The following is a 24,446-nucleotide window of genomic DNA, read 5'->3' on the forward strand; positions in this document are numbered from 1 at the left end:
AGAGGTTAATCCTATCTGAACTTTGTATAAAGAGAGGGGTGGGAGAGGAAGATGGTCTGCAAATCTGTGTACCTTGATCAAAGTCTATTGGCCTATAACTTTGGTATTATCTACACAGGAATATTTACCAGTATAATTATATCAGTATAGTTATACCTGTATAACTCCCTGTATGGAAACTCTTTTTAGGGTACATCTACACTACAGGGGGGAGTCGATTTAAGATACGCAAATTCAGCTACGTGAATAGCGTAGCTGAATTCGACATATCGCAGCCGACTTACCCCGCTGTGAGGACGGCGGCAAAATTGACTTCTGCGGCTTCCTGTCAACGGCGCTTACTCCCACCTCCGCTGGTGGAGTAAGAGCGTCGATTCGGGGATCGATTGTCACGTCCCAACGGGACGCGATAAATCAATCCCCGAGAGGTCGATTTCTACCTGCCGATTCAGGCGGGTAGTGTAGACCTAGCCTCATGTTGCTTTAGAAGTGGTATAAACTAAACTGGAAAAAGGTATTCTGACTCCAGAATGTGTGTGTCCAGGAAGGGAGATATGGTGATATAAATTATAGCAGTATAATTATACCAGTAAATTTCCCCATTCCAGCGCTGAATCTTTGACTCATTGTCTGCAGACAAAAAGTGTTAGGCTAGATGCAACCTGCAGTTTTCCCCATTACTGTGAGGCATTTTTCAAAAGTTCCTCTTAGTGGAGGGCAGTGAGAACTTGTATACAGAACTTGGCTTTTCAAGCATTTTAACCTCATTTAATATTACAAATATTTTTTCCTGTCCCCTTCCTCCCCCGTAACAGTGATATACCTGTGTCTGTCTCCCAACTATCAAATTTCCCTTGATTTCCTCCAATGACAAGTCCAGCCCCCACCTTCTCTCTTCTCTGTGCTGGAGTCAGGGATAGAATCCAGTTCTCAAGGGCACCATTCACCATGAAACTGTATTTTCTCTTCTTGCAGGTCCCTGCCTCATTCATGACATACCCTCCAACTTGTGCAACAAATGAGTGAGGGATCTCATAAACCTTCACTGCATAAACCTGATTTATCACCAGAGCAGGTTGATCCCACACACTAAATCAGACGGGGATCCCGTGGAAAAAATAGTATGTGATCATGTAATTAAAGATCATATAATGCATATACACAAGGGGACTGAATTTAGGTTGCACAGGCAATCTTAATTCTGGCATTTTGAGTGCTTGACTTTGTAACATTAATGTTCTTTTAACATAGTTTTTGTGCTGAATATATGCATATTGTGCATGCATATCATTATGCACACATCTGTACAACGTAGTCGAGTTAACATTTATGTGAAACTTTTGAATTTTCTTACTTGTGGATGTAAATCCACATATCTTAATATCACAGTTTTACCTTATATTATTATATAGAGCAGCATCTTTTCCAACATTTTGTAGCTCTATGTAACAGCAATGCAGGAGTAACAAACATCAGCAACCAACACACAAAGATAAAAGACAGTAAAGATCAAGTTCTGATCCTGCAAGCAGAGCTGTGTGGGTGGATCTTGGAATCCACAGGGAGCCCCATTAGAGCCAATGATTTTCTGCATGGGGTTCAAGATTTTACCCATTTGAATCTAAACTTGCAGGATCAAAAGGCCACAGTCTAGTCAAAGCCTGAATACAAGTAGCTCTTTGTTTAAGACAATCCCTATATTTTTTTAAAGGAGAATTTTCCATTCCTCCTCTCAGAAATCCTCTTGTAATCTGATAGATTTCAGTAAAGTTACAGCACTTTGGAAATATAACTGCTATAAAGTGATAAATACCATTGTGTATGTGCTCTTCTCTTCCTGTTGTAATAATATACATCTTCATAAAACATTACTGCATTCAGCAGTAAGAGGGGTGACCACCTGCCCCTTATTTTAAGGGATGGCCCCAATTAGATGTTTACCTTCCATCCATGTCAATGTAGAATGCGTCTTATCCTGTACTTCTGCAATATTTACTTCTTGCACCATGCTACAACCGTTTAGTTTTTTACCATGAATCAAGCATGCAGGGCTGTCCCTGACAATAAGCTTTGTCCTGCTTTTCTCTGTGGTTGCTCTTTATTTCCCTGAAACGCAGGCGCTCATGCTGACAGTAAGGGCATCGCACACCATCCGCGAGAGTGTACTCAATAGGGAGTATTTGCATGCATTATTGCAGCCCCCCCCACGGACAAGTCTGTTAGTCCAGTACTGTCGTTCAGCAGCCCTGCCCCATGCTCGGTAGAGAAGGGAGACTCAGCCCCCTTGCCCGGTGCTGGTGTGCGAAGGCGGCTTGCTTTAGTCCCGAAGTCTCGCTGTTTGGCGCCCGCCTTTGCTGGCGACGAGGAGGAGGCTGCACTGGGTACCACGCGCGCCGGGGAGCCGAGGGTGGGCGATGCTCGAGGCGTTGCAGAGCCAGTGCGTCAGAGGGGAGGGAGCCGGAGCCGGAGCCGGAGCCGGAGCGGGGGGGCGGCAGCAGGGATGAGCTGCTCAGGCGCCGGGCAGCGGCTGTGAGGGAGGCAGAAGGTGAGACACGGGACGCTGCTGGTGAAGCCGGGCGCTGCAGCCTCCATTCATTCACCGACCCACACGCCCCGCCGCCGCCCTCCCAGCGGCAAAGGGCCGGCCGAGGTGAGTGAGCGCCGACTGCAGGGGCTCGCGCCGCGGTCCCCGGCTAACCTGGCTGCCGCCCGCTGGTGCCTCCCAGCCTCCTCCCCCCTCATCCGGGCCTGGCTCGGAGGGTTGAGCCGCGAGGCGGCCGCCCGGCCTCCTCCGCGGCCGGCAAGCAGCCGGGGGTGCCGGTAGCCCGGGGGCGGCGCGTGGCGTTGGCGGCGGGTCTCCCCACCAGGCAGCTGGGCGGCGAGGCGCTGGCCGGGGCGCTGCTGGTGTTCCCCTCCCCCATGGTAGTCCATCGCACCAGGTGTGTGCTGGCCTCCCTGCCCCTGACCCCCAGGGCTCTCGGCCCTGCTCTTTGGCCTGTTCCTCCTCCGGCTTGGCCACCCCCTTCTGGGCTGCAGCTGCCCTACTGAAATCCGGGGGGCACGGACGGAGTGCTGCTGCATGGAGCCCTCTCCCCAGCTGTGTGTGAATTAAAGGCCTGGGTTAGGCAAAGGCAGCGGTTTCAAGGTGTAGTAGTAGAAATCAATGGAGGTCGTTTTTGGATGGGTGGGAATAAACTGAGGGTGACTGTAAAGGCCTCAGGCAAACACAGCAAAATCCTTAATTGTAAAGAGGGCTATACACCCTGCCTTAACCCCCCACCCCTCTTTCTCACCTAGATGAGGGAGGTGTGCTAGATTTGTCAGCTGCTGCACTACAGCTTGTTACTTTTGCACAGGAATTGGATCCACCCTAACACCTGGGGGGCTGGATGTTGCATACTGCTAAAGTTTTGTGTAAGTTTATCTTTGCGCCAAGGAAATGGCCACATCTCTGGCCCAAACAATTTGATGCAGCCAGGCAGTTTTTGTGAAAGGTGTATATTATACAATGGGCCTTTACAGGATGTGTTTTGTTTTCCCTGCAGCAAAGTGTTTTACTTTGACATGAGCCATCATTGATAAAGCCAAGAGAGGTCTTGGCTATAACTTAGGCTGAGCTGGCCTTCTTGTCCTCTTGTAGAGGCCAAATCAGCGCGAGGAAAAATGGGATGACTCTGTGGAAGCCAGAGTTAGAGCAATGGCTCAGGTGTAATATACATTATACTTATTTTTAATTACTATATCTGAAGAGTAAAGTGCTCAATAAAACCAATCTTTAAAAATAACACCCAATAGGAAACTGCCATTTTCAAAGTCTTATGAGCTTTGATTACTTTTCCTCTGCCCCTCCTTAACCATATGCATCCTGACAAAAATGAGTCAACTGTGGGAGGTTCTCTGTGAGCTGAGGGGTGAAAACATTGTCTAGTTGATACTGCTTGTTCTTTTTGTTTGTGTCCAACTTTTTTTCCCTTCTCTTACCTACTGGCTATCTGTTCAGTAAACACAGGTGTTCACTTTGGTATATTATGCATCACTGTTTGCTGAAGTGTGGTATATCTATTCCAGTTTTTAATTGGTGTATTTGTCATGGCAGGATGATCAACATAATGAAATCAATGCTGCTCCACTGAATGATTGGTAAAGGGTTACTGGAGATCACTGTAGTCTGTGTCTTCTGCCTCCCTCAACCTTTTTATACAGAAACTGAGTACATTGTCATCTTATTATTCCAAGCCTTGACTGTACCAGCACTTTTTTCTGGGTTGCTTCATCAGCTTCTGTACAATTTAAACTTTCAGTTAAAATAATTTCTAGTTTATTAATTTAATGGTTACAATGAAAACTTAATGAATGTGAATTTATCCATTATTTCAATTAGTTGGAAATAGTATGTCTGAAAGGTGTGTGAACTCTTCAGTTAATCTCAAATTGTGTTAACTCTGAAGCTTAATGATAGCTATTTGTTTGAACAATAATTATTTTATTGCTGATCATTTTTGTAGAAACAACTTGATACTTTGGGACTGTGGGCATTACTTGTGTTTAATATTACATTTTCCCCCAGTGTGACCCTATCTAGTCTCCATTGTTTAGGGAAGCAAAAGTACCAAAGTCACTTAGTTACATAGGGAACCCATATGTATTAGACAGAATAGTGAGCAGTTTTTAAAATGTACCTTCTCCACTTAATCTCCTCAATCTCTCCAACAAATAGGCAAATGTGGGTCAAAGGTTGCCTTTAGAGCACTTGTTAATGACTTCTACACAGATGAATTCTACTTTGAAAAGTATGTAAAATGGCAATTTACCCATTAATCTGGTTCAGATGTGTATTGAATCATATCTGCCATCTTTTTACTCCTGTTAGCACTCTAAAGAATATACAACTCAGAGTCTCTTCTTGCTTGTCTGTCAACAGAATTGATTATCCCGTCTCATTTGTACAAGCCAATGTAAGGTAACTGGGGGTTGCACAGGTATTTCTGAGGGCAGAATTTGGCCTGCAAAATATTTATTACTAGTAAAATGCAAATTGGAAAGAACCTACTTGAGTGTGTAGGGCTGTCCCTTAGTTTTCATTCATTCATTTATTTATATATGAGAGAATAACTGATCTGGAATCATTGAGAGACAAGTATGGAATCTAATGATGACACTTACAGAGTAATTCTCCAGAGTACAACCACACTTTATTTGCATCACTTCTTAAATGTAATAGGGTTTGGTGTGGTAGGAGTGTCTACTTTATACAAAGCTATGGTGATCCCTCACAGGTATTACTGACTATAGTGACAGGTATTTTAAAATATTTAATAGTTTTAGATCTAAAATGAAACAGACTTTAACTTTACTATATTTTTAGCTCTTTTGCATGTATATATTTTTTAAAAGCTTGGTAATTTGACTGTGTGCGTGCCCCGTTCCTTCACCCGGGCATAGAGAAGTGCTTTCTCCCCTCCCCCCAAAGTTGTAACCTAGTCATCAAATCTTATCAGTCAGTACATTCCAAAAAGTATTAGTCATCCTGTTGTGGTCTGTGAAATGTAAAATTTGGGGTAGATAATAGCTTGCACGCTTTTAATAACGTGAGGTGCATACTCACCTCTGGCACTTTTTATTATCCGTGCATGGCCCTTGGTGTGTTCACCTTGTAACATTGAGCTGGTAATAAAGTTGTTGTTTGTAAATTAAGAAAACAAAAACCAACTCTTGCTCCGAGGAATGTCATTATGGGTATAAGCCATTCACAGTGCAAAGGGACTGGATAACTTCTCCCCCCTTGCACCCTGTTAAAAACTACTGAAGTGAAAGGCATAAAAGGATAGTTATGCCTGGGTAACTATTGTCTGTCATCCCTGCAGTTTTGTTTGTGCACACTGCCCTTTTTTTTTTTTTTTTTAATGACAGAATACACCCAACACTTACTTGGTGACTACAAATAATAAAGTTAACATTTTGTTGTATTCAGAGCTCTCAAACTGAGAGTCAGTTTCAGCAAGAGAGGTTTTAAATATCTCCCTGGAATGTATTCCTTCAGTCTTCTCAAAAGTAAGAGACTTTCAAGGCTGCCTTAAAATTATTCCAGAATTAGTGAGAATAGACAGGACTAACTTATTTTTTTCTGTATTTTGAAAATAATTGGGAATTTTATTTTTTATAAATAAAAATTGAACCCCTTGTGCTATGAGTCTGGTGAGTGGACTTTATAGTGAACTGTCATTTAGCATTCTTCGTCTTTGCTTATACTATCAAATAGTGTAGTTCTATCTGTCTTCTTTATGGCTGCTGTGTATTTTTAATAGTAAAAAGAGTCTTTAATAAGAGGTTCATATTGTAGTAACATGGGACCAGGTCCTCCAATTACATCCATGTGGGCAGACCTCTGTGCTTGCATGGCTACAATTGCAAGCTTTGGGTCAGGATGAACAGAACCTGACACCACCGTTGATGTTTGCTAGCTTTTATGAAGTCAAATAAAATGAAGGTGATAGATATGCTTCACTAACATGTTTTATCAAGTTTCTTTAATCCTGTGCAATCATGGGGGGGGGGAGGGGGAATTGTATAACCAGGAAGGGTGGAGCCTTCATCAAATCAATAGCCCCTGGAGCAATGCTAGAAGAATGTGTCTTGGAAACTTGACATAGAGGTGATTAGTTACCATTATAACTTCAGTGGCCATTTCTAGGCATGGAATCTATTTCTTTCAATTAACTTCATCTGGTATGGAATGCTGTACTAACCATAGTTCATTTCTACTTTTGTACACAGGCTGTCACATATGACAGGTGTTTTATTAGTACATTCTGCTGTTACTAGAAGACAAATCATTTGTCTGGCTCTTTGTAATTCTACATACGCTCAGCAACCGAGTTTAGAGGGTAAACACTTTCTAATGAATGGCAGTTCTCAAAGCTTTGGTGGAAATTAACCAATAAACTTACTCTTCTATTGGAACTTGGGTGATTTCTAAATTGATTTAAAAAAAACTTCATCAGGGATCCTCAAGTGCGTATTAGTTGTTCATCACAGCAGCAGCATAGCCACTGCCATACTGCAGCATTGCCAGCCCAAAGGATGGCTCAAAAATTCTGAGATTGGCTTAGAAATCACGAAATTCCAAAAATAGGGGATTTTTTTTTGTCTTATGGTATTGGCATTTTAGGGTTCATGATGTCCAGCTTCTCTCTGAAGGCTTAAGGACTAGAAACTTTCAACTTTTGTAATGAAAGCAAAGATTCTCTGGTTAAAAACCTGATTCCAGACACTGGAGCTTTAATAAAAACACCAATCACAAGACTTGAGAGAAAATCATGAGAGTTGGCAATGCTGATATTAGAACAGACTGATAGTCCGCGTACTATAGTATCTTATTTTGAGCAGTGGTTTATGCAGCATGCTGTGGTTGCTTAGTACCATCTGCAAAATGCAAATGAGCAGCTGTAGCCTTGCCGGGAAGGGGGTCTCAGCTCTGCTCTAACTTAAACCGTGCAGTCTTTTTGAATGTCTGAGGATACTTTGTAGCTTGAGAGCCCATCTTCACCTTGGAATGGGACCAGGAGAGGTTGAACAATTAGGAAATTGTGGGGTAGCTTGAAGAAGTGATACCAGACACAGGCTTGGGAAAGGGAGCATCGGACACCCACAAAGGAGTGTGGGACTCTAGGAGAGTTCCAGGATGAATAATGAAGAGAAAGTTAGGATATAGTAGGGCAAGGATTGTATATGAATTCCTTTCACCTACCAATCAAACAAATGATCCCAGTCTTGTCTAGAGTTTTGTCTGTAACATGTTAAATGGCTGGCAGTTAATATGTGTTAACTAACATTTTTGTAAACACTAGTGTAGATACTTCATGAGTGTTTGTTCCTACTCATGTTTCACCTCTACCTTTCTTACATGATGTGATTCTTGAAACAAAAGGGCAACAACAAAATACAGCATTAAAGGTGAAAATGTACAATAGAATCTCGGAGTTACAAACACCTCAGGAATGGAGGTTGTCCGTAACTCTGAAATCTTCGTAACTCTGAACAAAATATTATGGTTGTTCTTCAAAAGTTTACAACTGAACATTCTTAATAGGGCTTTACTATGCAGAAGTAAAATGCTGCTTTTAACCATCTTAATTTAAATGAAACAAGCAAAGAAAAAGTTTCCTTACCTTGTCAAATTTTTTTAAACTTTTCCTTTATTTTATTAGTAGTTTACGTTTAACACAGTACTGTACTGTATTTGCTTTTTTAAATGTTTTTTTGGTCTCTGCTGCTGCCTGATAGCATACTTCTGATTCCAAATGAGGTGTGTGGGTGACTGGTCAGCTTGTAACTTTGAGGTTCTACTGTATCATTGGTGTTCAGTAGGGGCATTATAAATTCTTCTGTAGTATTCTATATCCTCTGCTTAAGCCTAACATCTTATTTGCTTCCAGTCTATTGCTATAAAGTATTTATTTGTCTTTTAGCTGATCCCTGTGATACTATAGCCTGAAATTACTCCTGTCAGAATGGTCTGGGACCACCTCTGCTCTGTTGGCAGTGGTTTCCTCCTTATGTTTATCCTCTCTGCCTAAGTGCAATGTATTTCATGCCACTGATAACAGTCCTCTTTGTACACAATGGCTGGTGTCTCTGGCTTCCTTCTCATATGTCTTTTCTTTTATCTTTTAAACTACCTTCTCTTTCTTTGCTGCCCAGTTACTTAGGCTTGCTTAAATTCTTCTGGAGTTCCTGATCCTCCCTACTTTTGATTAACCTAAATAGTTGTGTTGCTAGGAAATGTTGTCATCTTGTTTTAAATGGATCTCATCATCATGGTATCTGAGTGCCATGCAATTCATCCTGTTTTTTTGATCATTAATAAATGCATTGGACACCATCAGTCCTGGTCCCTGGGGCACACCAACATTTTCAATGTGTACAAATGATAACTTTCTATATTAGCAAATTCTTACTATAGATAACAGAATCAGATAAGTATCAGAGGGGTAGCCGTGTTAGTCTGAATCTGTAAAAAGCAACAGAGGGTCCTGTGGCACCTTTGAGACTAACAGAAGTATTGGGAGCATAAGCTTTCGTGGGTAAGAACCTCACTTCTTCAGATGCAAGTAATGGAAATCTCTAGAGGCAGGTATATATCAGTGTGGAGATAACGAGGTTAGTTCAATCAGGGAGGGTGAGGTGCTCTGCTAGCAGTTGAGGTGTGAACACCAAGGGAGGAGAAACTGTTTCTGTAGTTGGATAGCCATTCACAGTCTTTGTTTAATCCTGATCTGATGGTGTCAAATTTGCAAATGAACTGGAGCTCAGCAGTTTCTCTTTGGAGTCTGGTCCTGAAGTTTTTTTGCTGTAAGATGGCAACCTTTACATCTGCTATTGTGTGGCCAGGGAGGTTGAAGTGTTCTCCTACAGGTTTTTGTATATTGCCATTCCTGATATCTGACTTGTGTCCATTTATCCTCTTGCGTAGTGACTGTCCAGTTTGTCCAATGACACCATCAGATCAGGATTAAACAAAGACTGTGAATGGCTATCCAACTACAGAAACAGTTTCTCCTCCCTTGGTGTTCACACCTCAACTGCTAGCAGAGCACCTCACCCTCCCTGATTGAACTAACCTCGTTATCTCCACACTGATATATACCTGCCTCTAGAGATTTCCATTACTTGCATCTGAAGAAGTGAGGTTCTTACCCACGAAAGCTTATGCTCCCAATACTTCTGTTAGTCTCAAAGGTGCCACAGGACCCTCTGTTGCTTTTTACAGAATCAGATAACTTTCAGATTCAGTTCTCTCTTTAACACAATATTTTACCTACCTGTCAACCTATAGGAGTAACTGTAATAATAATAATGTTACAGGTATTCGTCTAGTACTGTTCTGAAGAGTGCCATACTTCAGTTACAGTACGTTTCAAATTCTTATTATTCTTAATGTGATACTTATAGGATGAGTATTGAACTAGAGTTTTAGGCGTGCTAACTCAATTGAATTATGTTCTTAAAATAAAATCTTTAGCCACTCAAGTTCTTGAGCCACATTTATATCTTTATTAATGAGATTTATTTACACCATATACAAATAATCCATTGAAGCCAATGGCTAGCAGTAATGATGATTCATAGGTAAATGTTCATTAACATAAATTATTAACCTTATGTGATGCTTATTTTGATAGGGTGTTTTAATTTATATGCTTGAATATTTTTAAGTGCAGTATTGCAGTATTAAGTGAGGCACATTTTAGGATAACTTAATTAACTAAGATTTTGTCATGGGTATTTCTAGTAAAAATAACTGACGGATCGCAGACAATAAACAATAAATCACGGAAGCTCGAGCACCACCATCCACAGGGCTGACGCCGAAGACGTCACCGAGATCTGTTAAAGTCATGGAATCCGTGACCAAATTGTATCCTTAACAATAACTAATAGTATAGACAGCAAACACCTACTGATTCTGCTGCCAATGGGGGCTGTGGGAAGCGGTGGCCAGCACATCCCTCAGCCCATGCTGCTTTCCGCAGCCCCCATTGGCCTGGAACAGCAAACTGCGGCCAGTGGGAGCTGCGATCGGTCGGACCTGCGGACGCTGCAGGTAAACAAACCGTTCTGGCCTGTCAGCGGATTTCCCTGATGGACTGTGGGTCAAAGGTTGCCAATCCCTGCCGTAGGCAGTTGGAGGAGAGGTGAGGAGGATTCTCCAAAGGACATGCTAAAGGAGCAGTTATATAGAATAGGATGGAGTTACAGAATCCAAGGAAGGAGAAGATTTCAAGAAGAGGAGCATGGTCACCAGTGTCAGGCAGCTGACAGGTCAAGAAAGATAAAGATGGAGTATTGCTTCTGAGCTTTGGCTAAAAAGAGGTCATTGTAGACTTTGGTGAGAGTGTTTTCAGAGCAGGGCAAAGGGTGGAAGCTGGATTGGAGAGGGTCTAGGATGGAATTGGAGGGGAGGAAGTCCAAACAGCTATTGTACACCATGCATTCAATGGGCTTGGAGATGAAAGGGAGAAGGGGCAGTGGTTGGAGAGGCAAGTGGGGCCAAGTGTGGGTTTTTTTAAGACGGGGGAGACTAAAACATTCTTGAATTGAGAAGGGAAAGAGCCAGAAGAGAGAGAGAGAGAGGTTAAGAAAAAGAATAAGGGTTGGGATGAGTGGATGCCAGGTAGATCAGGAGAACATTACAGGAAGAATACGGACTATGAAGTAAAATCCCTTTTGCTCCAGTTAGTCATAGCTCTCTGTCATTTAGATGTGAAATATTAGCAAAGACGTACTACATGTTAGATTGTTTTTGTGAAATAGTGCATTAACTGCTGGTTTGAGCGACAGAGATGGAAGATGGCTGAAATAATTTTCAGATTGATGAACTCTTCATTCAGATTTAATTATTAACGGTGCCTACTTCAAAAGCTCTCATACACAGATTTTTAATCAATTAATTTAGAAAACTTCTGGCCCGTTCTTATTATAGAAAGGTGCCCTGGAGGTTAATTGGCAAAAATCTTATAGCTTGGAGACTACTGTTTAAGAAACCTGGTGATTTTCTTGTTACAACAGGAATATGTGGGACAGAACATGTAAATTCAAGCCAGCACAATAAATATTGTCTAACTGAATCATCACTAAGGAAACTCAGCCTCTGATTCAGCAGGAAACTTAATCACATGCCTAACTTTGATCACTTGAATAACTTCAGTGGGGTTACATGTTTAAAATTAGGCACACATGCTTAAACACTTTGTTTAATTGGGGCCTTAAAGTGCAGTTACAGAACATGCTCCTCTTAACTGAACTCTACCACATCCATGTTTATAACAATTAATTGTGGTCCCAATCATGCTCCCATTGAGGTCATTGATATTTGCCATTGACTTCAATAGGAGCAATATTGGACCCTAATATTAGTCAGTATTGATAAAGCACTTAAAATATGTAAAAAGCTATATAAGTGGTGTTCTTACATTTTAAATAATGTATTTGTCTCCAGGGGTTGTGTTTTTTCTCAGGCTGTGAATCTAGGGTAGGAGAAATTCCTAATTATGTTAATAAAAAAAGTAATATATAAATTGTTATACTGACAACATGAAGATGTTTTTAACATCCAGTTCTATTTTTAAGGACTATATGTTAAAAAATAGTTGGCAGTGATGACTGTATGTCATTTAGTAATACTCACATGGTAAAAGTGGGCATCCTCCTTGGGTATTAAATGGTGATGATCTTCCATCTTAATACTAAAAGTTAACCTTTTAATCCTTTCTCAGAGCTAGACTTCTGCTCCAGAACAATGTAGTTTAATGTAGATATTCATATTTCTGTTATGATTTAGAATGAAAAAAATTGTGATATAGTATTTTACAAGCTGATGACTTTCTCTTGCAGAATCCAGTGTTAAGATTCACATTTAAAAAAAAAAAAAAAAAAGACACACTTTGAGCCCAATCCTGTAGGCCTTGCACAAGCAAAATTCTCACTCATCTCCACTGAAGTTCTGCTTATGAGAGGATTGTTGAGGTCAGATCCTTTATCTACATAAGGATTCCTTATCTCTGTGGTGCAAGAATGTTAACATTAATGATTGTCAAATTAGCGTAGTACTGGCAAGGGCAAAAAAAAAAAAAAAAAAAAAGTACGGTGATTTCTGTTTTTCAAATCAGCAGCTCAGATTTGTTTCTCTGGTACTAACCCAGAGCAGTGTAAGCAGCTTAAAACAGATTACAAATAATGTGGTTGGTGCATTAATCTGAGGTACTTGGTGGATGTTGACAGTGTTTTCTAGACGAGATTTTATTCTCTCTCATCAGTATAATGCTGGATATATTAAGAACCAGAGGAGTTACTTGTCTTCATGTGGAATCTTATCTTAAAGAGAGTGATAAAATACAGGTCTCAATTAATTTCACAATGCTATCATGAAGGGATTATGAAGAAAATTCTGTAATCAAGGTAAGTTTATGTATTTTTAAAAATAGGAATACAATGAAACCTGCCTGAAAGAACCATTACATTTCAAATTATTAATAGGGATGACTTTTATCTGTTCTAAGGATTAACAAAACCTCAGGGATATTTTTGGGGAACTTTTTGTTGAGTTCAGACTTGAGGTGATCCTTGATTGAGGTTTCATTGTGTATATTCTTGTTTGGTTTGATATCCTGTTTTAAGGCTTTTTCTCTTTTAGTTTTTAAATCTCCAAATCCAGGTTTATGTAACTTGTGTGGTCCCATTGTTTGTAGTCTTTTAGTAGTTGTATGTGAGAAAAACACCACTAATATGGTAGGGAGAATGTGCAAGACAATGAGTCAGGAGACCTAATTGTATTTTGAGCTTTGCCACAGATCTCCTTTGTGGTCTTGGGAAAGTCACTGGGTAGAGTCATGGGGATATTGAGGCTAAATTAATTAATATTAGAAGAGTGTTTTGAGAGCCTCTGATAAAAGGCATGCTAGAAATGAAAAGTATTATTTATTTATCTGCTTCTTTTGAATCCATTGTTGTTTTCATTTTGTTCAAATGTTTGATTAACATTTTCACCACTTTGTTGTTTCCATTTATTTGGGGCCTTTAAAAATGCTTTGTAACGCAAGCTAGTTGTTCACTTTTTGCCGTGTTACATAAGAAGGGATGATAAAAGTTTAATGTTGAAGGAATTAGTGATAAACAAGGATTAAATAATCCAAAATCTTAAAAAAACAAACAAAAAAACTCCTAACGGGATTTTGCATATTTATAAACATAGCCTTTCTCCTTTTTATAAATATGATGCTTTGCTTGTTTATCTAATTTTTTGAAGCTTCTGCTTGGATTTGTATACAGTAAATTTCAAAATCAATGTTACAGGGGTTCTTTTTGTTCTTATTTTAAGTTTGTGTAGCATACTGAGAGATTTGTCAAGGAAGTGCAAATGCTAAACATGGTAGTGAAAATAGCTAAAAAGAGTTGCATTTATGTGTTGTAGGTTTTTTTTTTTTTAAATAGAAACTCATCTGAATTGGTTAGGAGTCCTACAGCTATTCTGAAATGTCAATATTGTGTGAAAATGAATAAACTCCATTATTATCTGAAATGTGGAATTTTTGCTCACTTTAGTGATGTGATGTGGTTCATAATAATTTGAAGTACAGTAAGGAACATGCAAAACAAATATTTTTGAATGAATTTTTTAAAATCAAATATTCAGTTCTTAAAATTTTGGGATTTTCCAGCCTTGTCTTATTTTCATCTCTTAAGCCCCTTCAATTATGAAGAAATGCATGTATGTACTCTAGTCAGTAGAAAGAGCTACGTTCGTGTTGTTTCTGGGGGACTGAAGAGGAGGGGGTGAAAAGACCTGCTGATGCCTTGATGTGCAGCCTCCCTGGGCTGCACCACATGACACACATTTTGACCAGAGAGTGGTAACTGTACCAGTTAGTTTTTTTTACTCCTAAAATTTCTTGATAGGTTTTTTTTTTATAATATTACAAGCTAGTGATGTATTTAAATACTTAAGTACTTATATGGCCTCATTACCATAGTCTCACAGTCTAATGAATTTATCCTCACAATACCTCTGCAAGATAGGGATTGTCCCCGTTTTCCAGAGGGGGAACCGAGGCACACAGAAACTAAGTAACTTGCCCAGGGTCACTGAGGAAGTCTGTGGTGGGGCAGGGAACTGAACCTGGGTCTCCTGAGTCCCGTGTTAGCACCCTGACCTCTAAACTGCCCTTCCCCCCATATTCCTAACAAGGAGCCATAAAAATAGTTTTAATCACTAAAAATCTGTGACACGCAGCCTTAGAGTTTGTAACAATATAACGTTTTTTTTTTTTTAAAGATTAATTTTCCTTCATTTTTTTGTGCAGGGCACTCTGTACTCTAGGGTTTATACTGCATCGGAATGAAAGCTGAATTTGCTGAGTGCATGTTAAGCATCAGATTTTGGGGGATTTTTTAAAAAATCAGCATAGGTTGATGTGGCTTTTCAGCCACACCATCCTCCCAGAATAGCTTCCTTGGCATTTGGCCTGGTATAGCGTGGCTGCTGTGGCTTGAAATATTTTCCTTACAAGGTGGTAAGTTTTTGTACTTTTCCCAAAATCTAGGGATTAGTTTAGGTATGCGGGGGGTGGGGGGGATTCCCTTTTTGTAGAAATGTAAACTGGCTTTCCTGCAAACATATTTTTTTCTTTGTCTGGCTGGTCTGATAGCTTTGAAAATGAGAGGTTCAGTCCATATCTGATTCTCCTCTTCAGGAGGGGCACTTTCTTGTGCATGTGATAGATGCTGCTTTGTATAATTCACATTTAGTGCCTAACTTTGCTCTGAGCATACTGGCCTGGAACTCCCATTCATTGCAATGGGAGTTCCATGTGCATAACTGACTTTCTGTATTAAAAAAGTAGCATGTATACAAAGTTGTTAACAATTGAGTTAGAGCACCTAATGCTGGCCATGACTAACTGCTCACTTTACATTGAGTAAAGTTAGGCATAGGTGTGTCCTGATCTTCCAAATACAGGTTATTCCAATTGATAAAAAAAATCTAACAAAATATTTTAAATATAAAGACTTGAATTTTATCCGTTAAGTTTTATGAATATTCTCAAAAAAACCCCTTAATCTCTTCTTACCCATCTATTACAATCAAAGGTTGCCATATTACATATCTTAGGCTACATAGTGTATTGGTTAAAAACTCAACTCTCCCACAGCATGTCTGCCTTCCTTCCTCCTCTCCTTATGGTCTGTTTGTATATATTAGAACACTGCACATCTTGACCTCTATCTATGTATGTACTTCTGTGGTGATCATCACTATAAACTCTAAATATCCTAGAAATATCTTCCCTCCTTCATCCCCTTTGTGAATTGAACTGAAATTACCCCCAAGATTTTTTCTTGTACTACAGAGTACCTCCTTTTATGTCTCAGTGCAGTTACTGAAATACAGTAAAACTTTGATCCAGAAGGGGAAAATTTGATGCAAACCTAACAAATATTATCATCTGGTCAGTCAGTGTGAATCTTTGTGATGATTTTATGCATGCATGCGCGCACACACACACATATCAGTGGACAGGAATACAGGATGGAGTTTATGGTGCTTTTTCAGAAATAAAACTGAGAATATGAGTCTCAGTTAATATTCAGATTCACAACTTGAATGGATTTTCAACCTTGTCTGCATTAGTATTTTTTTTAAATAAATGGCGGATAATTTTTGAGTCTTAACACTTAAGCTAATGAAGGTTTTGTGTCTGGGAATTAGAATATGGTGGAAAGTCACACAGAAACATCATGTTCACTCATCTTGTTAAGTGTGGTATTTCAAGGGGCTCCTTGAATTGATCTCAGACACTCTCTGTTACCACAGCTGTTTCTAAAAGAGGTTTTGCCATTCTGGCATAGTAATTTATAGGGGGAGGGTGAAAAGTCTCATTCTGTTCGACACTGAAGCAAGTGTAGCATGTGTGACTTTAATACAATGAATTTTTAATATCTTATGCAAGATGGTGCACTTACAGTGAGATAAAATGACATTTGGCTTTTGTTTTAATGAAAGAAAGAATTACATTTTTGCCTAATTAAAAAACAAATTATTTGGACATTCTTTCCCCTTTAATATCTGTTTTGCATGAACGCTCGTGACGAGTTAGGATGCTTAAGGCTACATCAAATTTGCTCATTCAGCCAGAATATTTCCTGGCCAATTGGAGGGTTATCTCATGAACGGAGCACAATCCCACAGAACGTGACAAGGATTTGGCATGACAGATTTACAGTCATGCAAGATACAGAAGCTTAAAGAAACAGAAGAGAGGAATGACAGGATTCACAACGAGGACCTGCTTTGTTCCTGGTGCCCCTTCGCTCCCTAGCCCCCTCTCCAAAAAAGTCCAAAACCCAGAATTGTGAAAATATGCAAGGCTCTCTCACCTGAAAAATTGAACAGTAATTCACACAAATATGGATTATATAAGCAACTTCTTTCAGGAGATGAAAACCTTCATAGTTTTTTGCTTTCTAGAGTCCAAAAGAATCTTAGAAATGTGAAATTTCGAATTGTCATAGCAGGTGGGAATGGAATTTGCTTATTGCTGGGATCAATGAGTTGCCTTGCCTCCAACAGCTTAATCTCTCCTTTAAAATAGATTCCTAAATGTTGGTTTGTGGGGCTACTTGTTGGTCAGCAGAGAGCTGCTAGTGACATGTTACTGGCCTTTCTTCTTGTTTCCAGCTGCTGAACTGCCCTAGAAGACAGCAAAAAATCCATTAGATCCTTCTCCATGTAAGCAATTACTGTGATTTCCTCAGGAATACTATGATTTTTATTGAGAGGGGAGGTGGTCCATAAGGCAGACTCCATGATATGAATTGCACCATGAACATGCTTGAGAACTTGCTTTAAAAGACAGGCTCTGTGGATGAGGGGAAAGCAGTGGATGTGTTATTTCTTGACTTTAGCAAAGCTTTTGATACGGTCTCCCACAGTATTCTTGCCACCAAGTTAAAGAAGTATGGGCTGGATGAATGGACTGTAAGGTGGATAGAAAGCTGGCTAGATCGTCGGGCTCAACGGGTAGTGATCAATGGCTCCATGTCTAGTTGGCAGCCGGTTTCAAGTGGAGTGCCCCAAGGGTCGGTCCTGGGGCCGGTTTTGTTTAATATCTTTATTAATGATCTGGAGGATGGTGTGGACTGCACTCTCAGCAAGTTTGCAGATGACACTAAACTAGGAGGCGTGGTAGATACACTAGAGGGTAGGGATCGGATACAGAGGGACCTAGACAAATTAGAGGATTGGGCAGAAAAAAACCTGATGAGGTTCAACAAGGACAAGTGCAGAGTCCTGCACTTAGGACGGAAGAATCCCATGCACTGCTACAGACTAGGGACCGAATGGCTAGGTAGCAGTTCTGCTGAAAAGGACCTAGGGGTCACAGTGGACGAGAAGCTGGATATGAGTCAACAGTGTGCTCTTGTTGCCAAGAAGGCTAACGGCATTTTGGGCTGTATAAGTAGGGGCATTGCCAGCAGATCGAGGAACGTGATCGTTCCCCTTTATTCGACATTGGTGAGGCCTCATCTGGAATACTGTGTCCAGTTTTGGGCCCCACACTACAAGAAGGATGTGGAAAAATTGGAAAGAGTCCAGCGGAGGGCAACAAAAATGATTAGGGGTCTGGAGCACATGACTTATGAGGAGAGGCTGAGAGAACTGGGATTGTTTAGTCTCCAGAAGAGAAGAATGAGGGGGGATTTGATAGCAGCCTTCAACTACCTGAAGGGGGGTTCCAAAGAGGATGGAGCTCGGCTGTTCTCAGTGGTGGCAGATGACAGAACAAGGAGCAATGGTCTCAAGTTGCAGTGGGGGAGGTCCAGGTTGGATATCAGGAAAAACTATTTCACTAGGAGGGTGGTGAAACACTGGAATGCGTTACCTAGGGAGGTGGTGGAGTCTCCTTCCTTGGAGGTTTTTAAGGCCCGGCTTGACAAAGCCCTGGCTGGGATGATTTAGCTGGGAATTGGTCCTGCTTTGAGCAGGGGGTTGGACTAGATGACCTCTTGAGGTCCCTTCCAACTCTGATATTCTATGATTCTATGTAATCTGCAGCACATTCAAAATTTATGGATGCAGAATAACAATGATGGGTAAGCTTTCTGCTGTTGTCTGCTATGGTAGATATGTATGAACAATGTTCTTATACAAACACTATAGGAATACTACTGAGTTGGAAATTCATTAGTTTAATTGAGAAAGGTGGGAGGGAATAAAATTGAAAAGTTTGCCCCCCCCCCTTTTTTTTTTACATTGATAAATAATTTGCTTCTGTTCTCCTTGCTGTTTAATGTGGTACATGGTAAAAAAAAACAGGGAAACAGCAGGGATCAGGACTCATTAAATAATCACCAGTTCTTGTTGAATAGAAGAAATTTTCTTTTAGGATGTTAAAGGAATTTTCTACCTATTAATATGTTCCCAAAACACAAACTGATTATTTCTTGTCCATTTTTAGATGCAAACAAATATTTCCGTGTTTTTGTTTTCACAATGGCTTAGCAATAAAAAAATTCATTCAGTAAGCCAGCTGTTGCTACATGTTTTCTGCTTTGATTTTGCCTTTTTTTTAATTAAAAAAATGCCAAGAATGATGGCCTAGAGTAGAGGCTTTTAACAATAGCCTGTGGCTTGCATATCTCATACTGTCATGTAACTTGAAGTGAGCCTCTATCATTTCTTATTGTTCTCATACTAGTTCAGATACGTGGGTCTTTATTGGATCGTTTGTTTCTGCCAATATGAGGAAAACCAAAATCTTAGTTGTTTAGGTAATTTTATTTCCCTTAAAGCAGAATTTACTGGCTTAAGATTCTCAGCTTCACCTCTTCTTTAGCAGCTGGAACTAGCTTTTCCCTGTAGTGAAATTTCTGCTTTTATCCTAGGGTCTTTACTTACCTTAAAGCAGCTAAGATCTCACTCTAAAGCATCATCCAATCAGTCTTTTCCAGCGACATGTAATCTCACACATTTCCTCCTTAGTTCTTGCCCTGACTGTAGGCCTTATAGAAGTAGTAAACTTACAGGAAGTCTGTATGTTAACAAGCAATTTTAACCTCCTCCTTTATTACAATGAAGACTAGCTTTTGTCCTAGTCTCTTAATCTCCTGTGCAAACTAGACTCTTGTACTCTGCTCCCTAATTCCACTAGGCAGGGAAGGGAAGGGAAGGGTGAAATTATAATTGCATGGATGGGCCATCAGAGTGTGTGAATTTAATGTGGAAGGGGTTGGGAAGCCAGAAAAAGAAAGGGGAGTAGAGGATGAGGTTCCCCAGGGCTGTAGGACAGAAGGATAATTCCAGCTCTTTAGGTCTTGTGCACACTAGAATAAAAGGTGGGTTTTAAAGTGTTGGCAAATATGTTTTACAACTCAAGCATAGACAGTGCAAAGTGTATTTTAGTGTGTGATCTGGCAGAGGTGAGGAAAAGTCCTTAGGTTGAACAGTTTTTGCTTGCAGTTCCTGCATTGGTCACTATGGGGCACTGTGGCAGCTGCAGGCAGACAAGGCTGTCTCTTTTGCCTCTTATTGCCTCTTGCTGTCTGCTTGCATATTTTACCTTTCATTCACTGCTATATGGCAGGAGAAGGGAAATCACCATTGTCAGATGTCTCGCTTGCCTGCTGCCATTCCTTCAAAAATAGTGGCATCCGTGGGTATTTTTCTGGAGTGAGGAGAGACAGATGTAGAGGTAAATGAGGTAACTGAGTGCCGTGGGGGTGGGGTGGGGGTGGAGGGTGAATAATAGTATGGGGGATGGAGAGATAGTAATCGGGAGAGGGAGTAAACATGAAGGGGAGAGCAGGAAGTGGAGAAGGATCTGATTGAGAAAAGGGAAGATAAGAGAAAATACTGACACTTAAAATCAGTGAAGGGAAAAAGTGGGCTGAATCAGAAAAGGACAAATCCTTTGATAAGAGATTTGATAAGAGATGGAAAAACAGAAAAGCAATTGAGAAGCACACATCTTTAAAAAAGTGAAAAGACCAAGATACAAACAAAAGCGAAGGGCAAGTAGATAAAATGGAAAGTAAAATGAGGGAGCCATATGTTAATTTCTTATAAATATTTCTGGAAAGTCTGCTTTGACAGCAATTTGAATCTGTGACTAAATCATGACTGTGTTTTTAAAAAAGGAAAACAATTCTGCCCTTTGGCTGTGAAAGAGGTGACCCTATCTCTTCTCCTGGATCCTAGTGTCTATAGGTACTAGATATCACCCTTACCTGCTTTTTGAAAAGCTTAATTTATAGATTACCTTTGAGTCTCCTGGGGGGAAAAGCAGGGGTCTTGTCATATCACATATCTTTCCAAATGAAAGCACAGAAGTGTGCATAAGAGAGACCAGAAAGGATTGGGGAGAAATTTGAGACGTAAACCATGAATTTTGTCAGGGAAAAGTTCTCAGGCCCTCCCAGAGAAATCTTGATTGCTCATATCTGAAAAAGTCATATAAAGAAGCCACACAACTTGACAGCTATGGGCAAGGTCAATTCAGCCCCTCATCCTTCCAAGAGAGATAAATTGGTTAGCTGTGGTAGTTCACTGCTTGTGGAAGCTCTGGATGAAACCTTAAAAATGAGGTCCTCTCTGTCCTATGTGGTGCTCTTTTGGGGGTGTAACTGCTGGCCTATTGTACCTTGAGAAGGAGGCATAAGTTGACACTGCTTTCACTGGGGACAGTTGAATCAAAGATTCTCCCAAGTGTTGAGAAGCTGCTGCTGCCACTACTGCCAGCACAGTTGCAAACTTTCATGGGGTAAATAAGCACCCTGACTTTCACAATAAGCCAAAGATCAAGCTAATCCCATTTCAAAACCAGGCCAAAACAAGCCAATCCCTAAGAACCCCAACACTCTATGTGACTAGATCCCCCTCATCTAGTACCTATGCTGTCTGGGACTGTGGTGGGCCCCCTGTGAACCCCTGACTTTCCCCCCACCCCTTGCCTCACTTGCCCCTAGCCCCTGCTTGCCGTGAGCCGATCAAAAAAAAGGGGGGGGGTCAACAAGCTGCAACAAGCCAAACCAGCTACAAACCAAAAGCTAGCCAACAAGCAACTCATAAGCCGATTAAGCCCAAAACAAGCCCAATTTCTGCTTTTTTTTCCTCCCACGGGTTTGGCATGTCTGACTGTACTTCAGCCGCTAGGTGATTTGTTAGTTGTTTTCTCCCCCCTCCCCTCTCACCCAGTTGCCTCTTAGGTCCAGTCTATGGTACCTGTAAGCTGGTGGGCTCCCTCACTGCTAGTGCATCAAATAAAACTCCCAGCTTCGGAATTTCAGGGATGGATTAATTTCTTAAAATCAAAAGTTTCTCTCTAACTGAGCTGTTCCTTGACCTTTTAGCTTTCAGGTCACCTGATCCATGGCCTCAAACTCATCATCTGGGAGGCAGAGAATTAGGCAACTCCCTTAAAGGACCAGCTGACTGTGACACTACTATACAGGAATAGTATCAGTAGCAGCTGTGAGGTGTCTATTATTTGCTATGGCCATTTCTACAATTAAGAAATATTTTTTTATTTTTGTATTTTGTGGTTATTTTGTAAATATCTGGATTGAGGGTTTTTTGGTCCCATTGAAAGGAGCTTTTGCTGTGTCACCAGTATCTTGTGTTGTAAAAGTTATGTGAGTACCAATAAAGGAAATCAATCCCTTCACCTGGGATGCAGATAATTAGGCACAGGTGGGGCTAAACCCAAGTCCCTTATGTGGTGGGGTGACTCTTTGATAGTAACCGTAGAGGTCTAGGCTAGTGCATGATTGCTAGTCTGGCACGGGTGCTTATACTGAGAGGGAGGGAGTAGAGGATAGAGGGTGTTTGTGTGACATTGAGAGTATGGTGCATATGTTGGAGTGAGTGAAGAACAGAGGGATTACAGAGGAAATGGTGGGCACAGGCAACAGAGTAATTGAAGGAACACAGTAAGTACCAATGCAGATCATACCAATGGTCTGTCCTACTGTGTGTATATATTTTTACAAGCCTGTTATGTTTGTGTGGTAGTCAGGTTTCATTGGCATTAACTTAAACCTGGAAAACCTAATTATGAGAGATGCCTGCTGAAGGATGCTGGGTTTTATTAGTATTTGAGAATGGTGCAAATGTGAGACTACTGGAAATGAATGCATAAAACTATAATTCCTGTGATGCATGGACACTGAGATATAGGTGTCCTCTCTTTTTCTCTCTAACTCTTCAGGAGGAACCACAGTCTTTCATTTTTCTCTTCTTTTTTTGAATGGTGGTAGTGCTCAAAGATCCTTACTAGATTAAAGCCTCTTTGTGTGAGGCACAGTACAAATGCACAAGACGGACACAATTCTTGACCTGAAGAACAGTATCAGACTACCTGACACATCAGATATCCACCAGGTCTATTCTACGTGAATAATGTAGCTGAAGTCGAAGTATCTTAGTTCGAACTACAAGGTACTTACCACGGGTCCACGCGCGGCAGGCAGGCTCCCCCGTCGACTCCGCGTACTCCTCTTGCAGAGCAGGAGTACTGGTGTCGACGGCGAGCACTTCTGGGATCGATTTATCACGTCTTGTTTAGACGCGATAAATCGATCCCAGAAGATTGATTGCTTACCGCCGAACCTGGAGGTAAGTATAGATGTTATGCTCATACAAAGCACATGTGATCTTTATAGAGGAAGGTAAATACACAGCATTTATTGAGAATACCACAGTTAGCATATGCTTTTTAGACACACACTCACTCACTCACTCTCCTGCAGTGATGTTTATAGTTACCAGTCCAGAGTCTGGATCAATCTAGTGGCCAGCCAGATTGGTCGCAGAGGGGAGCGGAGTTCTATCGGTTGCGATCCAATGCTCCTGGAGTGTGGCAAGACGAACCCAACGTCCTGTGGCAAAGCACCCTGTTCTTATAGGTTTTCTTCTCTGTTGAAGCCTATGGATTCTGCTGTGTCACTTTGTGACCGGTTACTTCTTAATTGGTGTAAACATTTCAATACACCTCCGAGAGGGTCATCCTGTCCTTTGTTCCAATTTAATCAATTGTCTTTAGGGGTGCCAGCCTTTACCTCAGGGTCGTCAATCTGCCCTTCATTATGGATGCGTGTTGATGATGATGAACTCCCACCTGTTCATGCTCTCTGTATGTGTGTATACTGTATGTGTGTGTATATATATCTCCTCAATATATATTCTACTCTATATGCATCCGAAGAAGTGGGCTGTAGTCCACGAAAGCTTATGCTCTAATAAATTTGTTAGTCTCTAAGGTGCCACAAGTACTCCTGTTCTTTTTGATGATTCTTTGATGTCCTTTAAGTTTCTTCACTCCTTCTTCCTTGACTCTGGCTATAACAATGGCCTTCACACCTTATCTTTTTCTAATGCATACATTCCTCATTCACACAAACAGATTGAGAATACAAACAGTATTATTTTATATTGAGCAAAGGGGCGTTGCAAATTAAACCTTGCTAAGTTTTACAATCAATAACCAAGCCAATTTACATTGAGACCCAGGCCTTCAATGTTCCTCTAATCTACTTAACATAGACACAATAGAGAATCCGGTCTCTTACTTCCTAATTTGTAATACATATAGGAAACCATAGTAGCTTTATAACTTATTCTAAAACAAAAGGATTACCATAATAAAATCCAGCTCCTACATAGACGTACCCTGAGTTTCATAGATTCATAGACTTTAAGGTCAGAAGGGACCATTATGATCGTCTAGTCTGACCTCCTGCACAACGCAGGCCACAGAATCTCACCCACCCATTCCTGTAATAAACCCCTAACCTATGTCTGAGTTATTGAAGTCCTCAAATCATGGTGTAAAGACTTCAAGGTGCAGAGAATCCTTCAGCAAGTGACTCGTGCCCCACTCTGCAGAGAAAGGTGA

General features: G+C 40.8%; 1 protein-coding gene across 5 annotated transcripts in view; it reads left to right on the top strand.

Annotated features, from left to right (window-relative positions):
• Positions 1–24,446, top strand: part of FAM169A (family with sequence similarity 169 member A) — an 88,859-nt gene that overhangs the window by 24,083 nt on the left and 40,330 nt on the right. Inside the window, exons 1-2 of one of the 5 annotated variants that reach the window (XM_034774181.1) lie at positions 2,466–2,650; positions 17,234–17,284. The exons of 2 other annotated variants lie outside the window; for them this stretch is intronic. In XM_034774181.1, the coding sequence (XP_034630072.1) occupies positions 17,283–17,284 (2 nt within the window). In that variant the 5' untranslated portion in view covers positions 2,466–2,650; positions 17,234–17,282. Of the gene's footprint in view, positions 1–2,465; positions 2,651–17,233; positions 17,285–18,609; positions 18,649–24,446 lie in introns of those variants that run through there. 2 more of the 5 variants (XM_034774183.1, XM_034774180.1) reach the window with 2 other exon arrangements.

This window comes from Trachemys scripta, chromosome 6, assembly GCF_013100865.1.
Source record: "Trachemys scripta elegans isolate TJP31775 chromosome 6, CAS_Tse_1.0, whole genome shotgun sequence".
Lineage (NCBI taxonomy): Eukaryota > Metazoa > Chordata > Testudines > Emydidae > Trachemys > Trachemys scripta.